The following is a 25,244-nucleotide window of genomic DNA, read 5'->3' as shown; positions in this document are numbered from 1 at the left end:
ACAACCCCAGGGCTGGACACTGGCACAGCCCCAGAGCTGGACACTGGCACAGCCCCAGGGCTGGACATGGGCTGGACATGGGCACAGCCCCGGGTCCGGCAGCGGCTCCAGCACCGCGTTCCAGGACAGAGCCGAGTCTGGCCAGAGAGCGGCAGCAGCGGCACAGGCACAGCAGGGAAGGGATGGAACAGGCAGGGAAGGGAAGGAACAGGCAGGGAAGGGAAGGAACAGGCAGGGAAGGGATGGAACAGGCAGGGAAGGGAAGGAACAGCCAGGGAAGGGAAGGAACAGGCAGGGAAGGGATGGAACAGGCAGAGAAGGGAAGGAACAGGCAGGGAAAGGAAGGAACAGGCAGGGAAGGGATGGAACAGGCAGGGAAGGGAAGGAACAGCCAGGGAAGGGAAGGAACAGGCAGGGAAGGGATGGAACAGGCAGGGAAGGGAAGGAACAGGCAGGGAAGGGAAGGAACAGCCAGGGAAGGGATGGAACAGGCAGAGAAGGGAAGGAACAGGCAGGGAAGGGATGGAACAGGCAGGGAAGGGAAGGAACAGGCAGGGAAGGGAAGGAACAGCCAGGGAAGGGATGGAACAGGCAGAGAAGGGAAGGAACAGGCAGGGAAGGGATGGAACAGGCAGGGAAGGGAAGGAACAGGCAGGGAAGGGAAGGAACAGCCAGGGAAGGGATGGAACAGGCAGAGAACGGATGGAACAGCCTGGGAAGGGATGGAGCAGCCTGGGAAGGGATGGAGTAGCCCAGGAAGGGCCCCAGCCCGGGTCCTGTGCACCTTCCAGCTGCTCCAAGGAGGCAAAAATGCCCTGGAAGGCAGCTGGAGCTTCCAACTGCTCCCCAAGTGAAATATCGTGTCCTCCCCTCAGTGCCAGCAGCAGAGGCTGGGATGGCCTCAGCAGTGCCTGTTCCCCTGTGCCCAAACTGAGCAACATTCCCAAGGGCAGGGGTGTGGCATAATGTGGCACTGCCTGAACACTGCAATCCCATTTGGGAATTGCCAGCCCTGGGGCTTGGCAGAAAACCCTACAGCACAAAGTAAGAGCCACAGCCACTGGTTCTGCAAAATCCACTGATTCCACATTAAAAGAACTTTATTTTTGGAAGATTACTCTCATTTGTTTTCATTCTTTTGAAACCACATCATGTCAGTGGCACCAGGGTGGAACGGTACATCCTATGGAAACATGCCAGAGAGAGGCTGAATAAATAAAGCTACAAAGCCCAAGTTATGTACAAAGACCTCAGGCAAAGGTATTATGTTTACAAATCTATGTACAATAAAACAAATGTAAACAGTCAAATGCAGCAGAGGATGCACAGGAAGGAAGGACCATACAAACCCTAATGGCAAAGGGACAATCCCACCTCCACTGCTGGGCCAGTGGGGTTTTCTTCTCAGCATTTGTAACTCAACCATCTGGGAGCTGCAGAGCCCCTGAACGACTGCTGAACCCTCAGCTCCAACCCTGGCTCCGTTTGCTGGTTCAGTCTAAAAATCCACTGACTCTGAGGCACATGGACAGAGAAACCACACAAATGTGTTGCTTGAAAGACCCACGAGGTTCAGTCGCCCCCAACTGTCACAGAAGCCCACAGGTGAGGCTGCACAATCCAGTCCTACAGCACAGGGGTGATGGGCAGGGGCTCTTGGGGCCAGAGGGAGCAGCAGCTTCCTAAAGCTCCCATGGGGTCGCTGTGTGGGGTGGGGGATGGAGGCCGAGCCCAGCAGGGCCAGGGAGCTGTGGGGCAGCCCTGGGGGCACCTGAGGGCACAGCCCTGGCCACAGCACTGCCCCCCTGCAGCAGGGCAGGCTGGATGGTCACCCAGGCCCTGAGGAGCCTGGTCTCTGGGTGTGCCCAGCTGTCCTCAGGGATGGGGCTGCTCAGCCAGCCCTGCTGAGTGCTGTGGCTGCAGCTGCCCCTGAGACAGGGGCTGGGGCCGGCCCCAAGTGCTCCTGGCCCCAGGGCACCACTGGCCTCCCCCAGGGCACAGCCAGAGGGCTGAGAGCAGCTCCTGGGCCTGGGAGGGGACAGGGCAGCCTGTGAGAGGAGCAGCCAAGGCTCTGTCAGACCCAGGTGAGAGGAGAGGGAAAGCCCGGGGGGAAGCCAGGCCCGTCCCCCAGGCAGAGCAGGACTCGGTGTCCCCAAGCACAGCAGAGGGTGGCAGCTCGTGGGGCCGGGGCAGAGAAGGTCCATTACAGCGACAGCAGAAAACAAACTGTATTGACAGGACATGGAGGGCCGTGGGCTGGGGCCTCCTCTCAGGGCCACGTTCCAGCAGGGTGGGAATGGGGAGGAATCGGGAGCAGTTCTTCTCGAGGCGGCTGAGAACAGCATCCAAGTCCAGCCCCTGCGGGCTCATACGCTCAGCGGGAGCATTCCCGGCGCCGAGGACGGGCGGGAGCCCCCCAGGCCGGGGGGGCCCTGCTCAAAGCCGTTCACTGCCCTGGCAACGAGAGAGAGCCGTCAGGAGAGGGTGGGCAGGGCAGGGGGCACGGCTGCCCCTGCCCAGCACTGCAGCCCCGACCTCTCCTCCCTCCCGCGGGGTCCCAGCGCCGGCCCTGCTCCAGCTGCCGTGTCCGGCCACGGTGACTGTCCCAGCAGGATGAGCGGCCCCACAGAGACCCCAGTGGGTCTGTGCACCCTCAGGGCTGGCCCCAGCTGTCCTTCCCTGGCACTCAGTGCCCTGTGCCGTGTCCCTCAGGGCCAGGAGGGCACACACAGTGTCACACACTCTCAGCTCGGCAGTGGCACAGCTCAGCAGAGCTGTCCCTGTGCCCACCCACCCCCACCGGGCTGCAGGGGAGGCTGGGGGTGCCCCCACGCCCCAGGATGCCCAGGCTCCCCTCCCCAGCCTCCTGCTGGAGCTGTGGAGCTCCTGCCCCCAGAGGGCTGGGAGAGCAGCCTGTGGGTGCAGCAGCTCTTCCACTGTGCTCTGACACATCTGCTGTGAGGGGCTCCAGGCCCAGCCAGCAGGGATGGCATCCCTGGATCAGCACTGCCCCACACCAGCCCTGCCCTCGGGGCTCTGCAGCACTGCCCCAGCTCTGCCTTTCTTCATCCAAGGTGAAGCAGCAGCCTGGATTTGATGGGCCACAGCAAAAGGCACCAAACTGGGGGATACTGGGAGCTGGCACTAAGGCTGAGCTTAGGGAGGGCTTGCTCAGCCTTTCTGGTGGTAGCACGGAAAGGCACCAAAAAAAGGGAAAGAAATCAGCATTACTGCAGTGGGAGACAGAATTAAAGGAAAATAAAATACCTTAAATACAGCAACTGTAAAAAATAACCAATAAAAGGTCCTGCCTAAGCTTCCAGGAGTGGGCTGGGAAAAGCTCTTGTGCTCCAGTTCCAAAGACTTGGGCAGCTCTGGGAGGTGTCTGGAGCCTCCTGCCCACAGGGATGAACTCAGCCAGGTCCCCCTGCTGCCCCTGCCCCTTTCCCTGGCCCTCAGACCTCCCCAGCACACTCTGTGGTGCCTGTGCCATGCCCTTGCTGGGATTGCCAAGAAACCAGGCTCCAGCCAGAGCCAGCAGCAGCATTCCCTGCTGGAAATTCCCTGCAGTGGTTCCTGAGGGATGTTCCTGACTGCCTGTCCCTGCAGTGCCATGGGCTGTGTGTCCATGGGTCCATGTCTCTGCCCTGATTACCAATTTGGATCATTAAACTGCCATTTCAAGCTGTATTTTGTACTCAGCATCTCATGCCCAAGACTCCCTCAGCTCTAAGTATTCAACAAATCCTCGGTGGAAGATTCTTCTGGAGCTGAACAGCCTGGCCTGGAGGGAAAATGGAGCTGGCAAAGCACACTTGGAGACCTGGAGCTGCACAGCTCTGGAACCACCCCAGGTGCTTCCAGCAGCCACAGCTGTGCTGGGCAGGGACAGTGACACTGAGTGACACTGCTGTCCCTACCCACACTGTCCCCCTTCTGCTCTACCCCTGGCCATCTCCCAGGCACCTGTGCCCTTGTTTGCTTTCCTGTCAGCCACAACCACACCACTGCACATCAGCAAGTCAAGAGCCACAAAATGCTGAAGGAAAACACAACCAAAGGGCAAACCTTCCAAATGAACTCCATCCATGAAGAGACACTTCCTCTGCATCCCTGCTGTGACCAGTACAATCAGAAACATGCAGTTACTTGAAGTATTAAACAGATGAAGAAAGCAAGCAGCACTCAGGCTTATGTTTGCAACAGGTCACAGCAGCAGAGAGGTTTATTCCAAGTCAGGAGAAAGAACAACTGCAGCTTCAGGCTTTGATCAGGGCCCATTAGTGTGTGGCACTAAACTACCTCGTGCAGTTACTGAGCCCCAGATCTGCCCCAAGCCCCAGGTTACACCACATGCAGCCAACCAGTGCAAATGAATTCATTTACCCATGACCAAGGTGGGGAATATGACCTTCTCACGCCTAGTGGAGAGAAAGGGAAAGTTTATGCACACAGAAATGACATTCCTGAGCACAACCCTTGAGGCAACAGTGGGGCCAAGCACAGTGTTCAGGCAAACCTCAGCAAACCTGTTTGTGTGAGCTCTGCAGAGTGAGACTGCTGTGCATGGGCACCCAGCACAGCACAGGCACAGAGCCCTGCACGGAGCCACCCCAGGGAAACCTCTGACAAGGTGGGGCAGGGACTGAAAAAACACCCAGATTTCCCAGCCTGGGTATTCTGGTCAGGGCTGTGGGTGACAGTGCAGAGACTCCTCTGACTGCTGTGTGTGAGCACAGGCACTTCTCACCTCAAACTTCAGCTAGTTTCATTAAAACAAAGCCCAAGGGATTCACAAAAATAACCAAGAATAAACATTCAGGACTGCAGAAGGGGAACAAGCACCTCAGGTTGGCTGTCCAAGTGCCAGGGCCCTGCAGAGCCCACAGCAGTTTTAGTTCCTGCACAAATCTGCACTGACATTTTCAACCAATTAACAGTAATTGCAACAGCAAAAAACAAGTATCCATCCTGAGGACCACCCTCAGGTGCTGTCCTGCCATTCCCTGGAATCTGGACAGAACCTGCATGTTCCTGAAGAGACAAATCTGCAGGAAACTGATCTTACAGCAGACCCTGCTGAGTTTTTAACAAGCAGGTAAACCCTGCCTCCCCCAGTTCTGCAGCCAAGCTTTGGTGCAAGCCCTGCTGTGCTCCAGGCCTCTCCTAAAGCAGTGCTGCCCTGCCCCCCTCTGAGAGCAGACTGCACAAGAGCTGGAGACACCTCAGATATTTCAGCCAACAAAATGGCAGGAGGAGGAAACCAAGCAGAGCTGTAATGGTGTGGCTGAGATATGCCTGACCAACCCCACCACTCAGCCAGCAGCTGCTCCTGAGGCAGACTGGAGCAGGGCTGCACTCACAGCTGGAGCAGAGCCACACCTGGAGCAGGGCTGCACTCACACTTGGAGCAGAACTACACTCACAGCTGGATCAGGGTTACACTCACAGCTGGATCAAGGTTACACTCACAGCTGGATCAGGGTTACACTCAAAGCTGGATCAAGGTTACACTCACAGCTGGAGCAGAACTACACTCACAGCTGGAGCAGAGCCACACCTGGAGCAGGGCTGCACTCACAGCTGGATCAGGGTTACACTCACAGCTGGATCAGGGTTACACTCACAGCTGGATCAGGCTCCAGCACCACTCAGGGCAGGGAGGGGAGTGCAGGGACTGGAGGAGGAGGGAGGGGATGAGAAGGACAGGCCTGGCTCAGCCCCTTGTGCCCAGCCAGCAGAGCCCCTCTGGACCAGCATGGCCAGGGCTGTCACTGCTCCAGCACACCAGCACAGGCTGCCCTGGGCTGGGCCAGCTGCCGGGGCTGAGCCAGGCTTGCACAGCAGCACAGGCACTGCCAGCACCTCCTGCACACAGAGGGCAGCAGGGGGCTGCAGGCACAGCCTGGGAGCAGCACACGGGGCACAGGGGACCAGGACAGGACAGTGGGGCCCTGCAGCATCCCTGGCAACTTGCACAGGAACCACTTCCAGCCCTTTTCCTGTCCACTAACATCCCCAGCTCTGCTGTAGCATTTCCTTCCAGGTTTTCTAAAGCTTTCCTCAGCCCCAGCCTGCTCCTCCCTCCAGGCAGGCAGCCCAGATAAGGAGTGTGATGACAATCTGCATAATTAAAAGTGACCCCCATGCCAGAGAGCAATCAGCTTATTTGTCACACCACACCTCAATATAGCCATGCTGCCTGCTAAGAGCTGCCATAATCCCTCCCCAGCACCTCCCTGCTCCCTGGAACTGCAGGAGCACTGCTGGGGGATGCACAGCCCCCTCAGCCCTGCAGCACACACAGCCCCAAATGCTCATTTGAACATGACTTTAAGGCTCTGAATTCCTCCCTTCCAAAAGCAGCAACCACCAGTGGCTCCAGAAGCTCTCAGTGCCAGTTTTTAAGGTGCAGCTTGCCCTGCTCCCCACACAGCCCCACTGAGGATAAATGTGGGAAGCTCAGCTGGCTGCTCTGGCAGTGCCTGGTTGGAAACAGCTCATTTCATTCTCTAAAATAAATGCAGGATTGAGGAAGTGCTGAATATCAGCATTGAATTGCACTAATTTAACATGAAGGTACACATGGAGGTGTTTGCCCCCAGTGCCACTGGAGAACTCTGTGCTTTCCACATTTGTGTACTGGGAGGAACTGGGGAAAAGCCTCCTGCAGAAGCATTCCCAGCATCCCAGAGGGAGCTCTGAGCACGGCAAACACACAGGGTCCTTGTTCCCAGGAAAGCAACCCCTGGCTCTGAGGCTGGCTCACAGCAGGGAGGAGCCACCCCCAAGCCACAGTTCTACCACCAAAGGCTCACCCCTCCCCTCCCAGAGGGGGTGTGAGCACCCAGGACTGCCAGGGAACATCCCTGCCTGCCCTCAGCTGCAGCAAGGCAATCTCCAGGTGTGGCTCTGCACTTCCCCAGAGCACACCTGCAGCTTTGGCAAGCCCTGCTCTGCTGAGATGCTCTCAGAGGGCCCATTCCTCACTGCCTGGGGCTGGTTACAGCCAACAGAGATGGGGCAGGACTGGCACTGCCACCCCCCCTCCTGCTTTTCTCTCTGCTTCACAGACTTTGCTCCACGAGGGGCCCTCCTAGAGGATGCAAGCTGTGGTGGGCTAAGGACAAGCCAGAGGTGCTCCAAAGCCACATGGCTGTGCTGAGGGCAGAGCTGAGCCCAGACTCACCCCTTGTCAAAGAAGGAGGTGTGCCCTGGGTGTGGGTACTTTGTGCCATTGCTGCTCATCACGGCGCTGTTGATGTTCCCTGAAATGTAGGATTTCCGTGATGCCTGGTCCTTTGCAAAATTCCTGCAAGCAGCTAATTTGGATTCTAAGGCCTGTGAAAGGAGAGGGAAAAATATAGTATTAAAACAAGTAATAATTAAGAGGAAGTATTTTGCTGCTCACAAGCCCAAGATTGCTATGAGCAGGACTCCAGTGTGATCACCCTTGGCAAAAAAATGGGAACAAAGTTGTCATTTCCTCTGTCACCCCACCACAGAGGAAACACACAGAGGCTGATGCAGACTGCCAGACATTACTCAGCTCCACGAGGGCCCAGATTCTGGAACAGATGAACTCTGAAGTAATTACCCAAGATAAGGAAGCCACATCCCAGCAGAAGTTACCCAAACTTTTTGCTTCAGCAGCTGCCTTGAGCTGATCAGAAGACTGAGAGCCTTAAGCAGAATCCTCAAGCTTTGAGAGGGACTATGTACTTGGAAAGTTGGTTATTCCACCAGAACAATGCCTCCTGGAATTTCTTTCTTAATCTTGGCTTGCAAAATAAAGTCAATTTCCAAACAGGCCTGGTGAGGTCTTTTTCCCCCATGTAAAGTGACAGTGACTCCTGGAAGGAGGAGCAACATCCTGATTCTCTTCTTTACTCCAGAACATCACCTGCCCTTTCTCCACCATCAGAGGCTGAATATCCACCTTATCCTGCCTCTCCATGTGCTGTGGCAGACAGTCCTTGCTCATTACACCCCCTGTGCACGGGGGAGTTCAGAACATTGCAATTGCCTGCACTGGGAACTGAAACTCCTCTCCCCAAATGTGGGGTTTGGTCCTGCTCTGCACAGAATATTCCATTAAGGGGGTACTGACATGCTGCCACAGGTAAGTGAGCCCTGTGCAGACTCCTAGGAATCCCTGGAAGTTTGTTTAAGGATTCTGGACTATACAGGCAGCTGTAGGTGACTCTGGGTGTCACAGATTGTCCCCTGGCCACAGGCAGTGTGATCTGAGCCAAGGACTCCCTGTCTCAGCTGCAGGCAGGAAAGCAGAGGGGAAACTTCCTGCAGAGACAGTGCAAAGCCTGGGATGAGGCACAGCCAAACCCCAAAGAACCTGAGCACCCTCTAATTGTTCCTAGAGCATGAGCTGGAGCTGCCCCAGTGGCCAAGCTGGGGCTCAGGGCAGGCTGGGAGAGCAACTTGCTTATTTGGCATTTCCTGTCCTTGCAGAGTAATCACATGGGATTGTCACTAAGCTCCCTAAATCCCCTGCAGACTCTTACTCACAACGATCCCCTTGTAAACGTGTCACTGCTAACCCCAAGCTGTCCTGCTGCCCTTTCAAACCAAGGCTGGGCTCACTGCCTCCAAATGGGAGCAGCCAGGCAATTTTTCATGTCCAACTCTGCTAAAACAACTGTCTGTACTGCAGCTCCTGCCAGGCTCAGTGTGGTTACACAGGCACAGGGCACAGCCAGCCACAGCTTCCCTGTGCTCACTCACACACAAAGCACCACAGCTCATCCAGGAGCTCCTGGCAGCTCAAAAGTCACTTCTTCTTCCAAGAGGAAAGCCTGGGTTCTGAACAATGCTGCAGCAGCTGTTTAAAGCACTTCTTCCCTGCTTACAGTGTAATCCCTTTAAAGGCTCATGCATTTCACTTCCCCACCAAGCACAGATGGGAGCATTTGGCTTTCTCCTCATTTATTTTCTCACTTTCTTACCAAAAGTTTCTAGGCTGTTTCTTCTTTCAATATCTGTGGCAGATCTCCATGGGAGAGGAGCTCTCCCACCAGGAGCCCCTGGCAGGGTGATCCCAGCTCCTCCCTCAGCCAGGCCTGAGCTCCAGCTCTGCTGCCCAGAGAAGCTGCAGGCCCAGTTAAGGTAAGAACAAGCTGACAGTGTCTAACCCAGCACTGGAAAAATTTTATTCCAAATACGAGTTTTGTCACCCCAAATTGGATCAGAACCATAGGATCAGACTTTAAAAATCAAAATAATAATAATAATAATAAAAAAAGCATTATCAAATAGTAAGCAGTGAATGTGCACAAGGCCAGAGGCCCAGGAGAGCCCAGAGCTCAGAGCACTCACCCCCACTTTCCGTAGCAGATCTCCCACAATGTTGAGTGCAGATATTCGAGCTGAAGGAGTCAGTGGGCTGGTACCAAACCCATTTGGTATAGCTGCAAACACACACACATCTTATTACTTCACTCCTCCACAGCTCAGGCTTTTCAAAAATTTCAATAAATCAGCTTCTACAGGAAAAAAACCCAAACATATCTGCAATCTTGCTGCAGACATCTCATATAATTACCCACAGGAACTGCAGGATCACTAGGCAGGGAAAATGATCAAATTTAATTCCTGCCCACTGCCCTGGTTCCCATCAGCCCCTCCAAGCAGAGTTCATGCACTCTCCATCTGCAAGGCTACTGACTGCAATCCATCTAATCCAGCCAGAGCTCCCCTCTGGAATCCACTCTTCCTCATCTGAAAAATCAAGTATTAATCTCTGTGACTGTCCAGAGCCTTCCAGATGGGAAAAGGGGCTGGACTGAGATCCCACTGTCTCACAGAAGAAAAGAGGATCCTGGAGAAGTCAGTGTGGTAACAGACTCTCCAAATTCCTGACCATGCTCACCCACCACTGCTGCTGCATATCTGAGCAGAATTATCAGTCCCTGCACTTCCCTGCATTCCCAAATACAGCAGCACCCAGGGCAGAGTGCCTGCCCCCAAAGGCAGTGTCTAAGCTTCACTGTCCTTTCCATGCTATCCACCCCTGAAATGCACCTGATGCTGCCCTGGCATTCACACACTGCTCATGCAAGAGTGTGAGATGCACACCCTCACATCCACCTCAGGTCCCTTAAGGCACATAACCAGACCCCATTCCTCTGGATGATACCTTTTGGGGAAGGAAAACTGTTTTCTGATCCTTTTCCAACAGGTGTAGCTGGCAAGGAGAGAGAGGCCTGGACAGCAGAATCCATCTTCTCACAGTCCAGAGTGGGGGAGCTGGGTGCTGATTTCCGGGTCACCTCCTGCTGCCTTTCCCTCACAGCCAGCTCCTGCCGTAGGTCTGAGGGTTGAGGGAAGGAAAAACCCACCAAACCCCCTCTTAGTGATGGATTCTCTCACAAACACTCTGCTCATTTGGGAGGGGCAGCAGGAGACACTTCCCAACAATCCTGGGTTAATGGCTGCTGCTTCCTCCAGAGTGGGGACACCCCTCAGAGCAGCCCCATCCCATCCCATCCCATCCCATCCCATCCCATCCCATCCCATCCCATCCCATCCCATCCCATCCCATCCCATCCCATCCCATCCCATCCCATCCCAGGGATGGGGGCAGCTGATTTGCCTCAGGATTTCTCCCCATTTGCAGTGTGAGCTCCATGTTCCCAAAACTGCAGCTGGACACAAAGAGCTGCTGCTGCTGCTGAGCCCAGCTCCTGCTCAAACACAGCTTGGAAAAACAGAGCAATGACCTGCTCCTGTGCTTGCCACCCCCTACATTCTCCTCCCAGTTAATAATCCACACAAGCCAAAGGCAGTCCAAGGGTTGCACCCAGTTTTTTGATGCCCTGAGAAGTAGAAGAGCAGACTGGAGGGCAGTCCAAAGGACAGGGAAAAGCCTGGGCATTAGAAAAGCCTGGTTTTATTCTCACCTCCTCCCCAGACTGCAGCTAATCCCTACCCTGCCCCTTCCCTTTCCACAGCTTTTTGCTACAAAGACCATCCAGCCCAGCAATGGATCTCTCAAATCCTCAGAAGATGCAAACAAACATTACAAGTGAGTCCTTCCTTTTTGGGCAGAGCAACTTCATTTTCACAGACCTCCTATTCCTTGCCTCAACCTGGCACAAAAGCAATATTAACTGCACATCACAGCTTTTAAGTTGTAACAAATCTTTGGAACTGATTTTAGGTAAAACAGCAGAGCTGAAGTGAAAATCTGTCTGGGCTCCCACAAGAGGATCTGGGCTGTTCAATCAGAAATGTCACATTTGAGTTTGACAGTACCAGCTCCTTCAGAGACTGCTGTTCCTGCTTGCTGCCAGGGGGAATAACTCACAAATGCTAAAAATGTCCAAATGATTCATCTAAGAAACAAGATGTCTGTTTTGCTGATTGTTCCAGTGTTCTAGAAAACAGTCCCTTGGGTTTTGCTGGCTTTTCCAGTTTTATTGCCCTAATCTAAAATTATAATACATATACTTCCTCAGACAATGTCTTTCTTCATGTTTATGACAAAATCCCTGTGCTTCCAATAAAGCTCCCAGTTTCTGGGGGCACAAACTTGCTTCAAAAAGGTTCATAAAAGAGAACAACAACAACAAAAAATCCCAGCCTGCTGTCAGGTGTGTTCTAACACTCAGGTCCAGGCCTTAAAAGAGGAAATATTTTAGAAAGTTTCATTCAGGGAACAAAGTTGCAAATCACCAACCTCTGAAGTACATTATTGGCTGGCACAGGCTTAGCACATCACCTCCACTTTTAGAGAAATCAGTTTATACCCTCATTAAAAATGCTTCCCCAGCATCTTCCATGTGAAATCCACTGGGGAATTCCCAACTCCCAGAACTTATCCCAGAACACCATCCCAAACATCTCCCACAAGTCCAGACACAGCCTTTATCAAAATATCTTAAATAATATATGTAAGGCAATTTCCCAGGGGCTTTGAAGGAACCCAAGAGAGATTTTTTTAAGAGTTACTTGATCATTTATCCTGTATTTCCCTGTCATTTCCTGTGCTTTCCCTTCCTATAAATCCTACAAACAACAAGAGGAACTTTTGAAGCAACTTCCTCAATTCTCTTATATCTGTGCAACAGAGTATTTTTGCGTTAAAAAACCTGAATTCATCTATTGTTAATTCTGACCTAAATGAGGAAATTTTCCTTTTTGCTACACTGGACATACAAAGAACACACTGTTAGTAAAACCTAAAGCATCCAGTTCAAGTCTCATCATGTGAGGCTTTCTAGAAACATGAGCTTTGCTTGCTGCACATCTCTTTTAGCAAACCAACCCTGCACCAGGAGCCAGAACCAACCAGACCAGACATACCTCTTGCTTCATCCTTTAATCTCTGTACAGAGACCAGCAATGACTCCTTGTCATCCAGTTCACTTTCTAAAAATGCATTTCTCTCAATAGCTTGGTTCAGTCTTTGTTCAAAGTCTTCCAATGAAACTATTGTTGCCCTAGAAACAAAATCCAGAATATTAGGTTCTTCAGCTCAGCCAGCATAAAAGCTTATTCAAAAGCATAACAGAAGGAAAATGGTAGCAGGGCTGTGTTCAAGGTAAACATCTGAAAGCCACGGAAATGCTCCTTAGAAAGGAATAATCAACTCCAAAGAAAGAGGGGAAAAAGTTGAGAAGAATCTGATAGCTTCTGGCTCTCAGAGATGTACCAAAGCTCTGGGGAAGAGCCAGCCCAGAGCAGCCAGCTCCATTTTCCCCAAGCCATGCTCCAAAGCTGTGCATTAATCACTGTCCCAGCTCAGGCACAGCCCAGCCAAGGTGGGCAGCAGAGCACTGGGACATTACCTAAACCCAACTGCTCCCCAAATCACTGTCAGAAGTTAGTCATGAGCTTAAGAGCCTTGTGGAAACAGGGCCTCAGCTCTCAGATCTTTTTTCCAGATAGCCAGAGGCTCATTCCTGCTCTCCCTGAATCAATGGCAGAATTCCCACCCAGCAGAAGGGAAGCATGACCTCCTCCCAAACTGGGCGTTCCCAGCAGCAGCCTGCTCATTGCAGGCACTTGGACAGGGCAGGAATGTTCCCTCCAGCTGCTCTGCAAGGGACCAGGAGACTCCTTTGGCCTGTTTGATTTAACAGGACTATGGAAAGCAGGAGCTGCTGACTTCAAAGGGGCTCTGAGACAGCAGGACACAAACATCAGTCACTTAGCTGGGGGTACCAAGGGCAGCAGTGCCTGGCTGGCTCTGGGCACAAACCTCACTGTCCCACTGCCCTTCCTGCAAGGAACCAGCTGATGATGAGGGACAACTGCTCTGGCCAAAGAACCCGAAGTCTTGGGGGTGTTGGGGGTTTTTCTGGTTGTTATTTTCCCTTTAAGGACCAATGAAATGGTCGAGCTGAGTAGTAAAGAGAAGATCTTTGTGGTGCAAACTCGAAGGGAAGAGGAGCTCTGCAGCCTTCACCTCTTTGCACGTTCCAGGTCATCGTTGGCCTGCTCCAGCTCCCTCACATATTTGTGCAGCTGATCTTTGATGGCCCTTGTCTGGCTCAGGTCATCCTCCAGCAACGACACCTGCTTGTAACTCTGGGCATACTGGTGCTCCAGTTTCTCCTGGAACAAAGAACAGGAGATAAACATCAGCTGCTTGGCACTGGCCAAATCATCAGCACAAAAAGGGGAGAAAAAGTATTGTTCTCTTTGCAGAATGCTGATTTGGGATTGCTGGTAATTCAGAGCAGAAACTAGAGAGGGAGAAGGAACATGTGTGAACTCAGAGCTGGCCATGGAACAAAATCCCAGCCACCTCCCCATGGCACAGCTGCCTCTCAGGGATGCATCCCTGCATCTGCTCCCCACAGCCTGCACTGACAGCTGCTCCAGGAAGGCAGAGAGAAATCCAACTGCACAGCCTCCCCTTCTGTGCTTCTGCCTTGCCAGCACCCACCCTGACACCAGAAATTCTCTGTGTGTCCCTTAGCAGAAATGGCACACTGAAATCTGCCACAAAACCTCCAGGCCCACAAACTCATCCTCAGAAGACTGAAGAATTCACTGCCAAACACCCTCTGAGGGTACTGGTAGGGGCCTATGGAGACACTACTGACCTCATAAAACACATCCTGACCCTGCAAGTACAGCTGGGACTGAAGACACAGAGCAATCCCACAAACTCCTTCCACTGAGTGAATTTCTAACCTCTGTCTTCACTAAATAAGCCAGGATTGCCCAAAATTATGTTTTTTTCCAGAGAGGTAAGAACTTGTTAACACAAAGTCATCAAGTCAGAGCTACCTTTTGCACATGCAGATCCTTAAGCAATTCCTGGCCCTACAGATACAGCTGTGAATGGACATGGAGATTCCCTGGAAGATGTGCACCCATCACCCATTCTCTGGTTTCTTTGGAGTCTCATAAAGCCCCGAGGGCAGAAACACTGGTTTGCAAAGAAAGGTGTCAGTGGCTGACAACCCCCTTGTGTTGTGCCCTGTTGCTATGCTGATGTGGAACAAATAAAGCTCCTCCTTGGCACAGCCTCGGGAATTCAAAGCAGCACAAACTCCAGGACAAAGTTTCCTGACGTGAACAAGAAAAATTCTGCCAGGAATCTCCCTGGCCTTATTTGGGGTACATGCCATGCTTCAGTGTGGATCTTAACCAGACAACTCCTTTTTTATTTGGATGTTCAGTGCCCAAGAGTGGCCCAGACAATCCAAAAAGAGATCCAAGATGTAGCTGAAAGGAAAAGCATCACTACCACAGAGAAAACCTACCTTTAATGTTTCCACTTCATATTTCAGTCTTTGGTTATCTGCTTGCAAATCTCTGTTCCTCTGCTCAGCTTGCACAAGCTGTGCCTCCAACTCAGCTTCTAATTCCCTGCTTCCCTCCTGGAATTCAGCCAGCTCTTCACGGGCCTCCTGGAAGCTGCAAGGACAGGATTGCATCAGTGGAAAAGCCAAGTTCAAACAAAACCTGCAGCTCCTCTAAAATAAAATGCTGAAAAATGGGAGTTTTAAAGCACTTAAGTGTCATCCACAGAACTCTAAGGGGAAAAAGAAAAATGGGAAGACAAAAATTACATTAAGCTAAGCTATTGGAGGAAATGAATTCCCTTACATCAACCACCTTGAATGCCTGTGTGGAATGAGAGCTATTTACAGGATTCATGGGAGCCTGAGAAGCACTTTGTGCTCCATTAACTTTCACTGCTGGCAGACTTTATGGAACAGACAATGAATTAAGCAAACATTTAACCAGATTTTGGTCAGAAACTGAAGAGAGAACAAGTTTCTGCATCTCTGCACTAGCTGGAAAATTAAAGTTTGTAAAAATCATGCAGAGTCAGGAAGGCAGGACATGCCTACCTCATTCCACTGAGAGTTATTAAATACTAGAAGTAGCCACTCCACATACTTTGCTTATTTAATTTGCATCTTTACCACATGTAATAGCTCAGCCCTGAGCAAGCAGCAGAGAAAACCACCGAGGCTTTAGGCAACACCACATCCACTGGTGTCCCAGATGGAATTTCTGACACACAGGAACAGCTTAGGCTTCTCCACATGGACAGGCCCCTCCACATTCCCAACACATCCCTCCCAAAAACCCCAAACCAAACAAAAATAGCCACTCGGGCTCTTGGCACTTGAGAGGGATTTAACACCACAAAAACCTCAGCCCACCCCCAATCCCTCCAGATGCACAGCATTCCTCCAGAGAGCAGCTTCTCCTGGCACTTTTGGTAACAAAAAGCCCTGTGTCCCCTAAGAGATGCAAACCACTGGTACAGGCAGGACCAGGAGCTATGAAACACTTGAATAAAATGCAGCAGACACCAAATCAGCCTCTTTTCATACCAGTAATTCCACTACAAGAAGCTTGAGGGAACAGGAATGATACAAGGCAAGCCCAAAGGCTCCTTCTTATGATAAAACATCAAGATTACCACTTTAGGCAGCACTTTAATTACACAAAGATGCACATGATCATAAAAAGGCTCTGCTCTTGCTCAAACATGCTCAAAACATAGCCTGCAGTTCTTGGCATGGTGACACTGGGCAAGAAATGCTCAGCTCCCACAGAGATGGAAATTTTAAAGCTAGAAATCCTTTCCAGAGAATTCTCTTCTCACAAGTTTTCTCTAAAGTATCTAACAATCATCTTGGTGTGGCCTTGCAGAGGAACAGATTAAAGTGTTCTGATCATTAAGAACCAAATTCAGCTTGCAAATCCACAATACCTCTGTTTGTACTTCAAGGAAAGCTCTTTCCAGTATGCAGTTTCCTCCTTTGGACTCGAGAAAGTAGGAATTTCTTCACTGTCCATGATCAACACAACCTGCAGGACATGAACACAGGAATACACTCAGGATAAAGCCAGGCAGGATAAACATAGCCCCAAAACCTCTGCTCAGTCCTGGGCACCCACACCCAGGATGCCAAGGTTCCCTCCCAGGGCTCACCCAGCACACAGACCTGCCCCAACGAGCCCCAGATTTTGCCCAGCCTCTGCAAAGTGCTTGTGGAGCAGCCTGAAATGAGAGCAGAAGTTCTGCTTGTATTTTGTACCTGCCAGCAAAACTCCAGTTGGTGCCACAAGCCCACTCAGGCCCACAGTTGGTAATTCACAGCTGGTAATTTTAAATTTTAACTCAAATTTACAGCTATCAGTTTCCACTTTACTTCACTAAATGCTTTTAGGAGATTTTGCCTCCTGCCACCACACAGTGACTGCACCACAGCTGCTTTTAGAGCTGCAAAGGTGAGCAGTGAAGGAGGAGGAACACTCCAAGTGAGGGAACTCCAAACACATCTGTGTGGAGATCAAAACTCAACTTACTCCTGCAGCAAGTGCTGGCTAATTCCTGCATGTGTCACATGCAGCTAACAGGAATTATCCCCGTGGTTCTGCTGCCTCAAACAGCCACAAGGAAGATCAAGGAAGATCAGCCTCTCCCATACACAAAGGAGTGTGCCCAGCCTGGAGGTGCTCAGAGAAGTTTCCCACACCAAGGCACTGGTGATCCCCTCTCCACGAGGATCCTCCTTTTTGGACTTCCCCAGACTATCAGCCAGCAGAAGAAACACAACCCAGGACACTTTTTGGATGGTTTTATGGTTTTATATTGTCTAGGGGACACGAGACATTAGAGGCCTCAGCACACAGCAGGTCTCAGAGGTGATGAAGGAGATAAAATGCAGGGCAGGACCAGGAGAATGCTCAGACCCCAGCACCATTGCTGAGCCCTCCCCAAGCCATCCCACAGCTCTTCAAGGATTTTTTCTTTTTCTCCTCAAAAAGCCAATCCTCAAATTCTGTCCTTCCCACCCAGGAAAAGAAGGAGGTGAACCCAACCTCCCCTGTGCTCCAAGCAGAGGCTGTGAACAATGCCTGCACCAAGCCCATTGATCAGAAGAGCTGACCTAAAAGTCCTGACTTTCACAAACTGACAGGCATCACTTCTCAGCCAGCTCTGTCCCTTCAGGCTAAAATTGTCACACTAATGTGTTCTGTATCTCAGTGACCCATTTTTGACACCTAAAAGTGGGCCAGAACAATCCCATGCTTTCGTCAGAGGGCAGCCAGGCCAAACACAGGGAGGCAGAACTGGCACATTGGTTCTCCAGCTGAGCCTGCAGCTGCCACAGGCCAAGAGCAAATCTATCCACAGGGTGCCAAGCACCTCAAAAACACCTCAGATCTCACACTGTGTTTATTTAACCCCACAGCTTTACTGCAGAAGTGAACAAGTCATGGCTCAGGTCTTCAGGAGAAGGGATGGTGTTTCCTTTCCTGCACAGAGAAAATGAAAAGTACCTGTGGAGCCATTCCCATCACAAATCTCAGACAGGATTTTCTGTGGGAGCACTTGCATCAGCCATTACCATGGCAGCTCAGTCACTCCACAGGGACAGATCCCAAGCCCTGTGCAGAAGCCTGTGGATGTGGAGCCCAGTATTGCTGCCCCAGCTCCATGGAGGGAGCACAGAGGGAGCAGCCCCTGGACAGTGATTCCCACTGCTGGGTGCTGACCATGGCACTTGCCAAGCACCAATCCAACCCTTCCACAAATCCCTCCAACCTTTCCCTGAACAGCTCCAAAGCAGCACACCAGAGAGGCTCAGACCAGCAGGGAGCACATTCATCCCAGAATAAATCAGATAAAGCACAACACAGGCTCAACTCCCACAGCTCCAGAGCAGCTGAGCTCCAAAGGTGAGCAGCCAAGCAGGCTGTCAGTAAAAGACAGGATGTGGTGAGAAAAAAGCTTGTACAAGGAAGCATCTTACATCATTTCCTAGAAGTAGCTGAGATAAGGCACAAGGCTCCTTCCTGTCTGCTCACACGGGGCACACCCTTGGAAATCAGCATCCAAGGGATCCCTGCAAGCACTGCAGCCTGTGCAAGTGCAGGGAGGGCTCCCAAGGACAGGAGGTGTGTTTGCCCCCCACTCCTTGTCCAAACACCTTTTCCTTTCAGACACTACAGGGAGGAAATTCAGCCCAGTGCTGCTTTACGCCCTGGGCAGGAATTCCTCCCTCCCAGCCCACCCAGATCTTCTCCAACTCTCTCATCCTGCCTTGCTGAGGCAGGTGATAGGTCATGATTGCCCCTGGTTCACATCTCCCACCATCCCTAATGCTATCAGCAGGGATTTGGGATCTGCTGACTGCTCTGCATAAAGCCCTGCTGCAGATGCCAAAGCCAGCCTGCACTGCTGAGCTCCAGCATCCAGATCCTGCTTTTTGTCCCTTGCATGCTCATGAGGGGCAGGAGAAGGGGTTGAGAGCACACAGACACCCGGCAAACACGGTGCTTCACTGCCAAAATATCAACCTGGGAGATGCTGGCAGCTTCCAAACCTGCTCCCAGCACACGCATGGCCACGGGAAAATCCTTCACTCCACCAACCTTTGCCCATTCCCTCAGAATGATGGCACAAAAACATGGATTGTGCAAGCAGGGAGCAAATCCCAGGAGTTATCAGAACACAAGCAGACAATTTCACACATCTCACGTGTGGGAGAGCGGATGCCCACGGAATACCAAGAGCTGAACAAAAACTGCTTTGCTCAGCCTGCTGTCCTGGCCCTGGGAATTCTGTCAGGAGCTGAGAACCAGCACGGCCAGTCCTTCCTATTCAGGCCTTCTTTGCATACGTGGCACTTGCAGAATCCAGCCTTTGACAAACAACACTGAGGCTTTCAGGGAGCAGACAAGACAATGCAGCAGCGTCTTCCAGGGAAAATGAGAACAGGCTTATGCTGCTGCCCACTCAAATTCATTCCAACACAGCTGAGCATTCACACAGTGCCCTGGGAAAACACAGCTCCGTGGGCACAGCTCCAGCTCCAAAGCTGCTCCCAGACAAGAGCTACGTTCAAAATACCGGGGCTCCTTTCAAGCCCCCCCGATAAAGTCAGCAGGACAGAGCAACTCTCCACTGTGAAAAGGAAAGAACTTTTCCACGCTGCAATGACTCTAAAAAACCCCAACAGTCTGGAGGTTAAGAACTTGTCTAAATCCAGAGGAGTTTGTACAGGACAAATCTGGTTTTCCACATGGAAAGCATCCTTAAAACGAGAGGAGCAGTATCCTCCGGATATCACGAGAACCAAAGGCTCAAGAATTCACCAGAAGTAAACTAACTACAACATGCAGACAGTATTTTTCAAGTAATTTAAAGAATCTTGAATTCAAGGCCAGCCCCAAACCTCTCTGGAGCCACCTTCCAGCTAAGCCATGAAAACACAAACACAGCTTGAAGTGTAACACAGTACCTTAAAAAAGCTTCCATGTGACGGGAGACTGCAGCGAAGCTCGGGATGAAATCTAAGACAAAACACTCAGCCTGAAATCCAACACGTCTCAGTTGGGACCCACCCCTTCCCACAGCGGGGAATCCACCCCTCCCTGCTCTCAAAGTCACTCAGTCCCTGGGCAGCGATGACTTTGAGCACTGCAATTCACCCTGGATGTACCTGCAGCATCTCAAGTGGCTGCAGAAAGCATTCCCCCTGATTTTAATTGCCTCACACTCTCCCATTTAAAACCAGCTCATAAATACTGCCATATAAAGAAAATGGATATTATTTGATCTTCATGAACGGGTCGTTTTTCTACACATTTTTTTACTTTCTTCCTCACAACCCCATTTGCCCAGTATTTTCAGACACCAGACATGAAAATTTAAGCAGAAGCAAAGCAAGGCCACTCAAACAGAACCAACCACAGGGCTGAACTCCCCCAGCTACGCTTGGCTGATCCCCCCTCCCTTCAAGGCACCACAAATGTCCACTGACCTTTGGAATTAAACAAGCAAGCAGCTCAAACAGGACCTGATCAAGAAGTTCTGCCAAGCCCACATGTGGCCTTCAGTTCTGGAGATAACGATGCACTCTGCTATCACAAAATGTCCCAGTGCCTGCTGGCTGCCAGCCCCCCCTTCTCAGAGGCAATGACGCCGTCACCCCGTGCTGGCACCACCCAGAGCATGACTGGCTACAACCAGCTCTTCTTCCTCTTCCCCCTTCTTGCTGATTCAAGAGCAGAAAAGCAGCAATCTTGTTTTCATCATTCTTCACCTTCTCAAACTGTGAGGACCAACAGGTAACCTCCAGCTCCTGAAGCTCTTGAAGTTTTCCCCGCAATCCCAATCAGGACTCAAAGCAAGGTAACCAGCAAAACTCAGAGCAAACATGCACTGTCATTAGAAGATGGAAAACAAACAAGCAGAAGCCACAGATTGGATTTCACCAATCAATTTGGGCTCGTTTTGCTGGTGCTGGAACAGGAGCCGGCGGATTTCCATACGCGTTTGGATGTGTGCCTGCATCCATCGCTGGGATGAAACTGAACCTCTGGGAAGTGAACCTTCTCCTGCAGTTCTATTTTTGAACTGAATGTTCTCGAGTGAACCACAACAAATGCCTCCTTCTCTCCTACAACAGCAGCACGGGAGCTTTCAGGAAGAGAAGAAAGTCACCGAGCACAGCGTCAGCACAATGCTCCTTGTTGTGCTGCAATAATAAATCCTGCATTTCCAATTTGGGCAGCATGGCAGGCAGGAGATAACCAATTCCTACCTGCAGGAACTTGGTGCCAAATTCAGAAAAGCCTTTAAGATAAACCAAGCAACACACACCAAAGCCTTGTTATCTCAACAGCCTCATTAATCAAATATAACATGTCTGCCCTACACCACATGGCCAAGACTCATCTGTCTGGTGAATATTTGATATCCAGTCCCAGGAAAACCCTTGAAGAGTAAGCCAGCACTGGTTAGCAGCTTTGAAAACAGAAGAAATGCAAAAAGCCTCTTTTCAGAAATCAAGCTATGACTACCAAAAGTATCAGAATTTTGTATTAAAAAATTTATTGCTTTAACAAACATGGAAAGTTTCAGACATTTGACTGTGCTCCTTCCCAAGTAACTCACTGAAGTGACTAAAAAAGGAGAGGTTGGTACTCCTGCTGCAGGTTCAGCACCTGCAGAGGTGAAGGAAAGGCTCCTGGAGATGTGCATGTCCCAGAACACCCTGGCCTGAGCACGGCAACAATTTGCTCCCAGCTCCATACCCAGAAACTCCACAGGGATGAATCCACAGAGAGAGGAGTAAACAGCAAAGTGAGAAGGAAATGCAGTTGTGGAAAGGATGTGCTTGTCCCTGCCTCAGTCTCTGCTCCCAGGACTGGTGAGTGTGACAGGCAGCACAGGCAGCGTGACCTGAGCTCTGAGCCTCACTCACAGTGAGCTGGCAGCTGGTACAGGCTGCCATGGCCCTGACCCCCTCTGGGAATCCCAGCAGCAATGATTTATTTACCTGAGAGGTTGTGGCACACACAGCACAGAGCCTGCACCAGTGACAGCTCCTGGGCCTCCCTGCTAGCCCAGCAACCCAAACCACCCCTGTGACAACATCTCCTGGGAAGGGGATGGCCAGAGGGTGAGATACTCCTGGACACCACAGAATGACCAAGGAATTCCAAGGGAAAAGCACTCAGCACGGATTTCTGCCAAAAGGATTGAATTCTGTCGCTTCTAAATCTCTGAAGTTCTACCAGTGCTGGGGAGGGGTAAAATGGACTTGAAAAATTCCCTCCCAGAATGGCATCACAGAGCAGCCCCAGCAGAGAGGGGCTCTGCAGTGAGCACTTAACAACAGGAATATCAAAAGCAACTCCCAAACTCCATGTTGATCAGGAGAAGGAACCAGCACAATCTTCCAGTGAGCTGTGGGGACAGAAGAACCCTCGAGGGACACAAGCACATCATGAAAAATCTGCTTTGATGGGTCTGGCTGGCTTTGCCCAAGGCCAGGACAGCACAGCAGTGCAGGCAGCTGAACACACTCCCCAGTTTATCTTGATGATGTTTGTGGTGTCACAAACATCAAGGGCTGCAAAAATACCATTTCCTTTCTGCAGTCTGACTTTCCTGGCACCTCAAAAAAACAACTGTAATGGACTGAGGGCATAAACTGTACTTTATTTCTGTACTTCTTGGCAGTCTGCTGCCAGCAGCGTCTCCAGAGACAAGATTCCTTGTGACACCAAGGTCACAGACATCATCAGTCTCGTGCTTTCTCTCCACTTTCTTATTTTCCTTTCTCTTCTCTGTCCTTCTCCACCAAATGAGGAATTATCTTACTATCTGCAAACTCCAAAGAGTCAAGGGAAAAAAAAGAGAGTTTTCCCCTGAAGAGGAAGGAACACTGCCTCTGAACACTTCCTTCACTTCTGAGACTCCCAGTGACAAGTGGGATTAAATCTTCTCACCCAGGCTCTGCCTCCACATATACAACAAAGCAGAAATGCACAGCCAGCCAGGAAACAGGACAGGGAGATGATCTCTTCCAGGGCAGCCCTAACACTATTAATCCCAGATCCACACTCTTAACCCACCTCTGCCACATCCTGTGCAGCCACAGTTAACTGGCACCATCAACCAGGCAAATACATCAAACTGACATTTAAATAAATAAATATAGAACCACAGAATCAGTCAGGTTGGAAAAGACCTCTGAGATCATCAAGTCAGTCTCTGACTAATCAGCACCTTGTCAACCAGACCAGAGCACTGGACTTTCTTGAACACTTCCAGGGATGGGGACTTCACCACTTTCCAAAATCTCTAAAAGCCTACCTGTCTCTTTTCTGCCTTGGGACAGCTTCTTCCTCTTACAGTTTCTGATATCTCTAACAAAACACCGACCTTTGAAAGGCCACCAGCTCTCCGCAGCGCCCAGGAATTGTTTCTTTTGGGGGGGGTGGGGCTGGAAAAATATGTAAACGAAGAAAATTATTTTTCTGAAGTATCCAATGAACTCTTCTACAGCAGTTTCTGATGTTTAGCCATCTGTCAGGCAACAAATGCCACAGGCATCCAAAAGTGCCCTCCACCCCCTGCACTTGTGAGCAGGTCAGGAGAGCGGCAGAGGGAAGAGAAGCCCTGAGTCACTCCCCGCGCAGCCCGGGCTGGGGTGGGAGGGCACAGCTCCCTCCTCCCGGGAGGAGAGGCGTGTGTCGGTGGCAGTCCCTGGGCTCGGGGATGTCTCCGCTCCGCTGTCAGCGCATCCTTTCCAGCACGTCCCTGCAATTCGGGTCACGCTCATCACCCGGGCACGGCCGCTCGCGGCTGGGCGCGTTCAGACAGAACCCAGCAGCGCTCTCTGGGCTCGGAGGGAGGGGAACAGCCTCGGGGAAAAACCTTCACTGAATTACGGACAAATCCCGACAGAGAGCACGGAACCACAGGGAAGGAGCTCCGGGAGCATCGAGCCCGACCTGTGCCCAAACACGCCCTGGTCACCCAGCACGGCACGGCCTTGCCGCGAGCACCTCAGGGATGACCCCACCACCAGCTCCTTCCCCGCTCCAGCATCCAGTCACCAATTCCAGGAGGAATTTCTTCCTAAAAAAGACGCTGTGCCCTGGCCACAGGGTGGATCGGGGATTTTACGAGAACAGAGGCAAACCACGCGTCCAGCCCGCTGCCAGTGACAGCAGAAGGCCCGTGCTCGGGCCGAGCGGCGGCAGGGCCGGGGCAGCTCCGGTCCCGCTGCGGCCGGGCCAGCCCAGCCCAGCCCAGCCCCGCAGCCGGCGCGGTCCCGGCGGGGGCCCGGCCAGGGCGGCGGCCGAGCGGGGCCGCGCCGTGACTGACACCGCCCGCGGCCAATGAGAGGCGGCGGCGCCGCGGCCGCAGCCAATGGCGCGGCTCGGGGGCGGGCCCTGCCCCGTTGTCAATTCCCAGCCAATCGCGGCGCGGAGCGGGGCCCGCAGCACCCCCGGCCCCCTCCCCGCCCGCCCCGCGCCCCCCGCCCGCCGCGCCGGGCCCGGCCCGCTGCGGCCTCCGCGGGGACCCCGGGCCGGCCGCGGCCCCGCCGCTCACCGGAGCGCATCCCCTGTCACAGCCGCCGCAGCGCGCGCCGCCGGGGCCGCCTCATCCGGGGACTGGGGGGCGGGGCCAGCGCGTGATGCAAGAGCCGGCGGGGGCGCTGGCGTCAGCCGGGGGCGGGGCCTGTGGGGGGGCGGGGCTTGGGCCGCTCCCCGGTGCCGGTGCCGGTGCCGGTGCCGGTGCCGGTGCCGGTGCCGGTGCCGGTGCCGGTGCCGGTGCCGCACGGCCGCGGTTCCCCCCTCTCGCCCCCATCCGTCCCACCGGCCGCCCCCGGGGTGAGGCGGTCCCACCCTCTTGCCCTTGAGCCTTCGGGAACTGCCCCCTGCCCATCCTCCGCCGCTCTGTCCTCAGCGACCCCTGCAGGGACACACCCAGCACGGGCACCGCAGCCCCGGGCCCGCGGACACCGTCCCTGCGGGTGCCTGGACATCCACCCTCGGGATCCCTGGGCATCCATCCCTCGGGGTGCCTGGACATACACCCCTCGGGGCCCAGGACATCCATCCCTCAGGGCCTGGACATCCATCCCTCAGGGCCTGGACATCCATCCCTCAGGGCCTGGACATCCATCTCTCGGGGCCCAGGACATCCATCCCTCGGGGCCCAGGACATCTATCCCTCAGGGCCCAGGACATCCAACCCTCGGGGCCTGGACATCCATCCCTCAGGGCCCAGGACATCCATCCCTCAGGGCCCAGGACATCCATCCCTCAAGGCCTGGACATCCATCCCTCGGGGCCCAGGACATCCATCCCTCGGGCCCAGGACATCCATCCCTCGGGGCCCAGGACATCCATCCCTCAGGGCCTGGACATCCATCTCTCGGGGCCCAGGACATCCCTCCCTCCGGGCGAGCGCAGGAGCGGGCAGGGGCAGCTCCGCC

At 52.7% G+C, this 25,244-nt stretch overlaps 1 protein-coding gene across 7 annotated transcripts; it reads right to left on the bottom strand.

Moving 5' to 3' along the window:
* Positions 1-1,064: 1,064 nt before the first annotated feature.
* On the bottom strand, positions 1,065-24,428 carry NDEL1 (nudE neurodevelopment protein 1 like 1). 7 transcript variants are annotated; one of them, XM_056506124.1, is made up of 10 exons: positions 23,111-23,235; positions 16,205-16,302; positions 14,736-14,889; positions 13,427-13,575; positions 12,322-12,458; positions 10,154-10,327; positions 9,334-9,425; positions 7,190-7,341; positions 4,387-4,421; positions 1,065-2,454 (listed from the first exon to the last, which is right to left on the bottom strand). In XM_056506124.1, exons 2-10 carry the CDS (start codon positions 16,288-16,290, stop codon positions 2,447-2,449), a joined length of 987 nt encoding a protein of 328 aa, XP_056362099.1. In that variant the 5' UTR covers positions 16,291-16,302; positions 23,111-23,235; the 3' UTR covers positions 1,065-2,446. The 7 variants fall into 7 exon arrangements, with proteins under 7 accessions (XP_056362099.1, XP_056362098.1, XP_056362097.1 ...); XM_056506123.1 differs by lacking the exon at positions 23,111-23,235 and adding an exon at positions 19,746-19,797; XM_056506118.1 differs by lacking the exons at positions 1,065-2,454; positions 23,111-23,235 and adding exons at positions 2,461-4,116; positions 24,356-24,428.
* Between the last annotated feature and the right edge of the window lie 816 nt (positions 24,429-25,244).

Source organism: Oenanthe melanoleuca, chromosome 18 (genome assembly GCF_029582105.1).
Source record: "Oenanthe melanoleuca isolate GR-GAL-2019-014 chromosome 18, OMel1.0, whole genome shotgun sequence".
In the NCBI taxonomy this organism is placed as follows: Eukaryota; Metazoa; Chordata; class Aves; order Passeriformes; family Muscicapidae; genus Oenanthe; species Oenanthe melanoleuca.
This window is presented reverse-complemented; position numbering and strand designations above follow the sequence as displayed.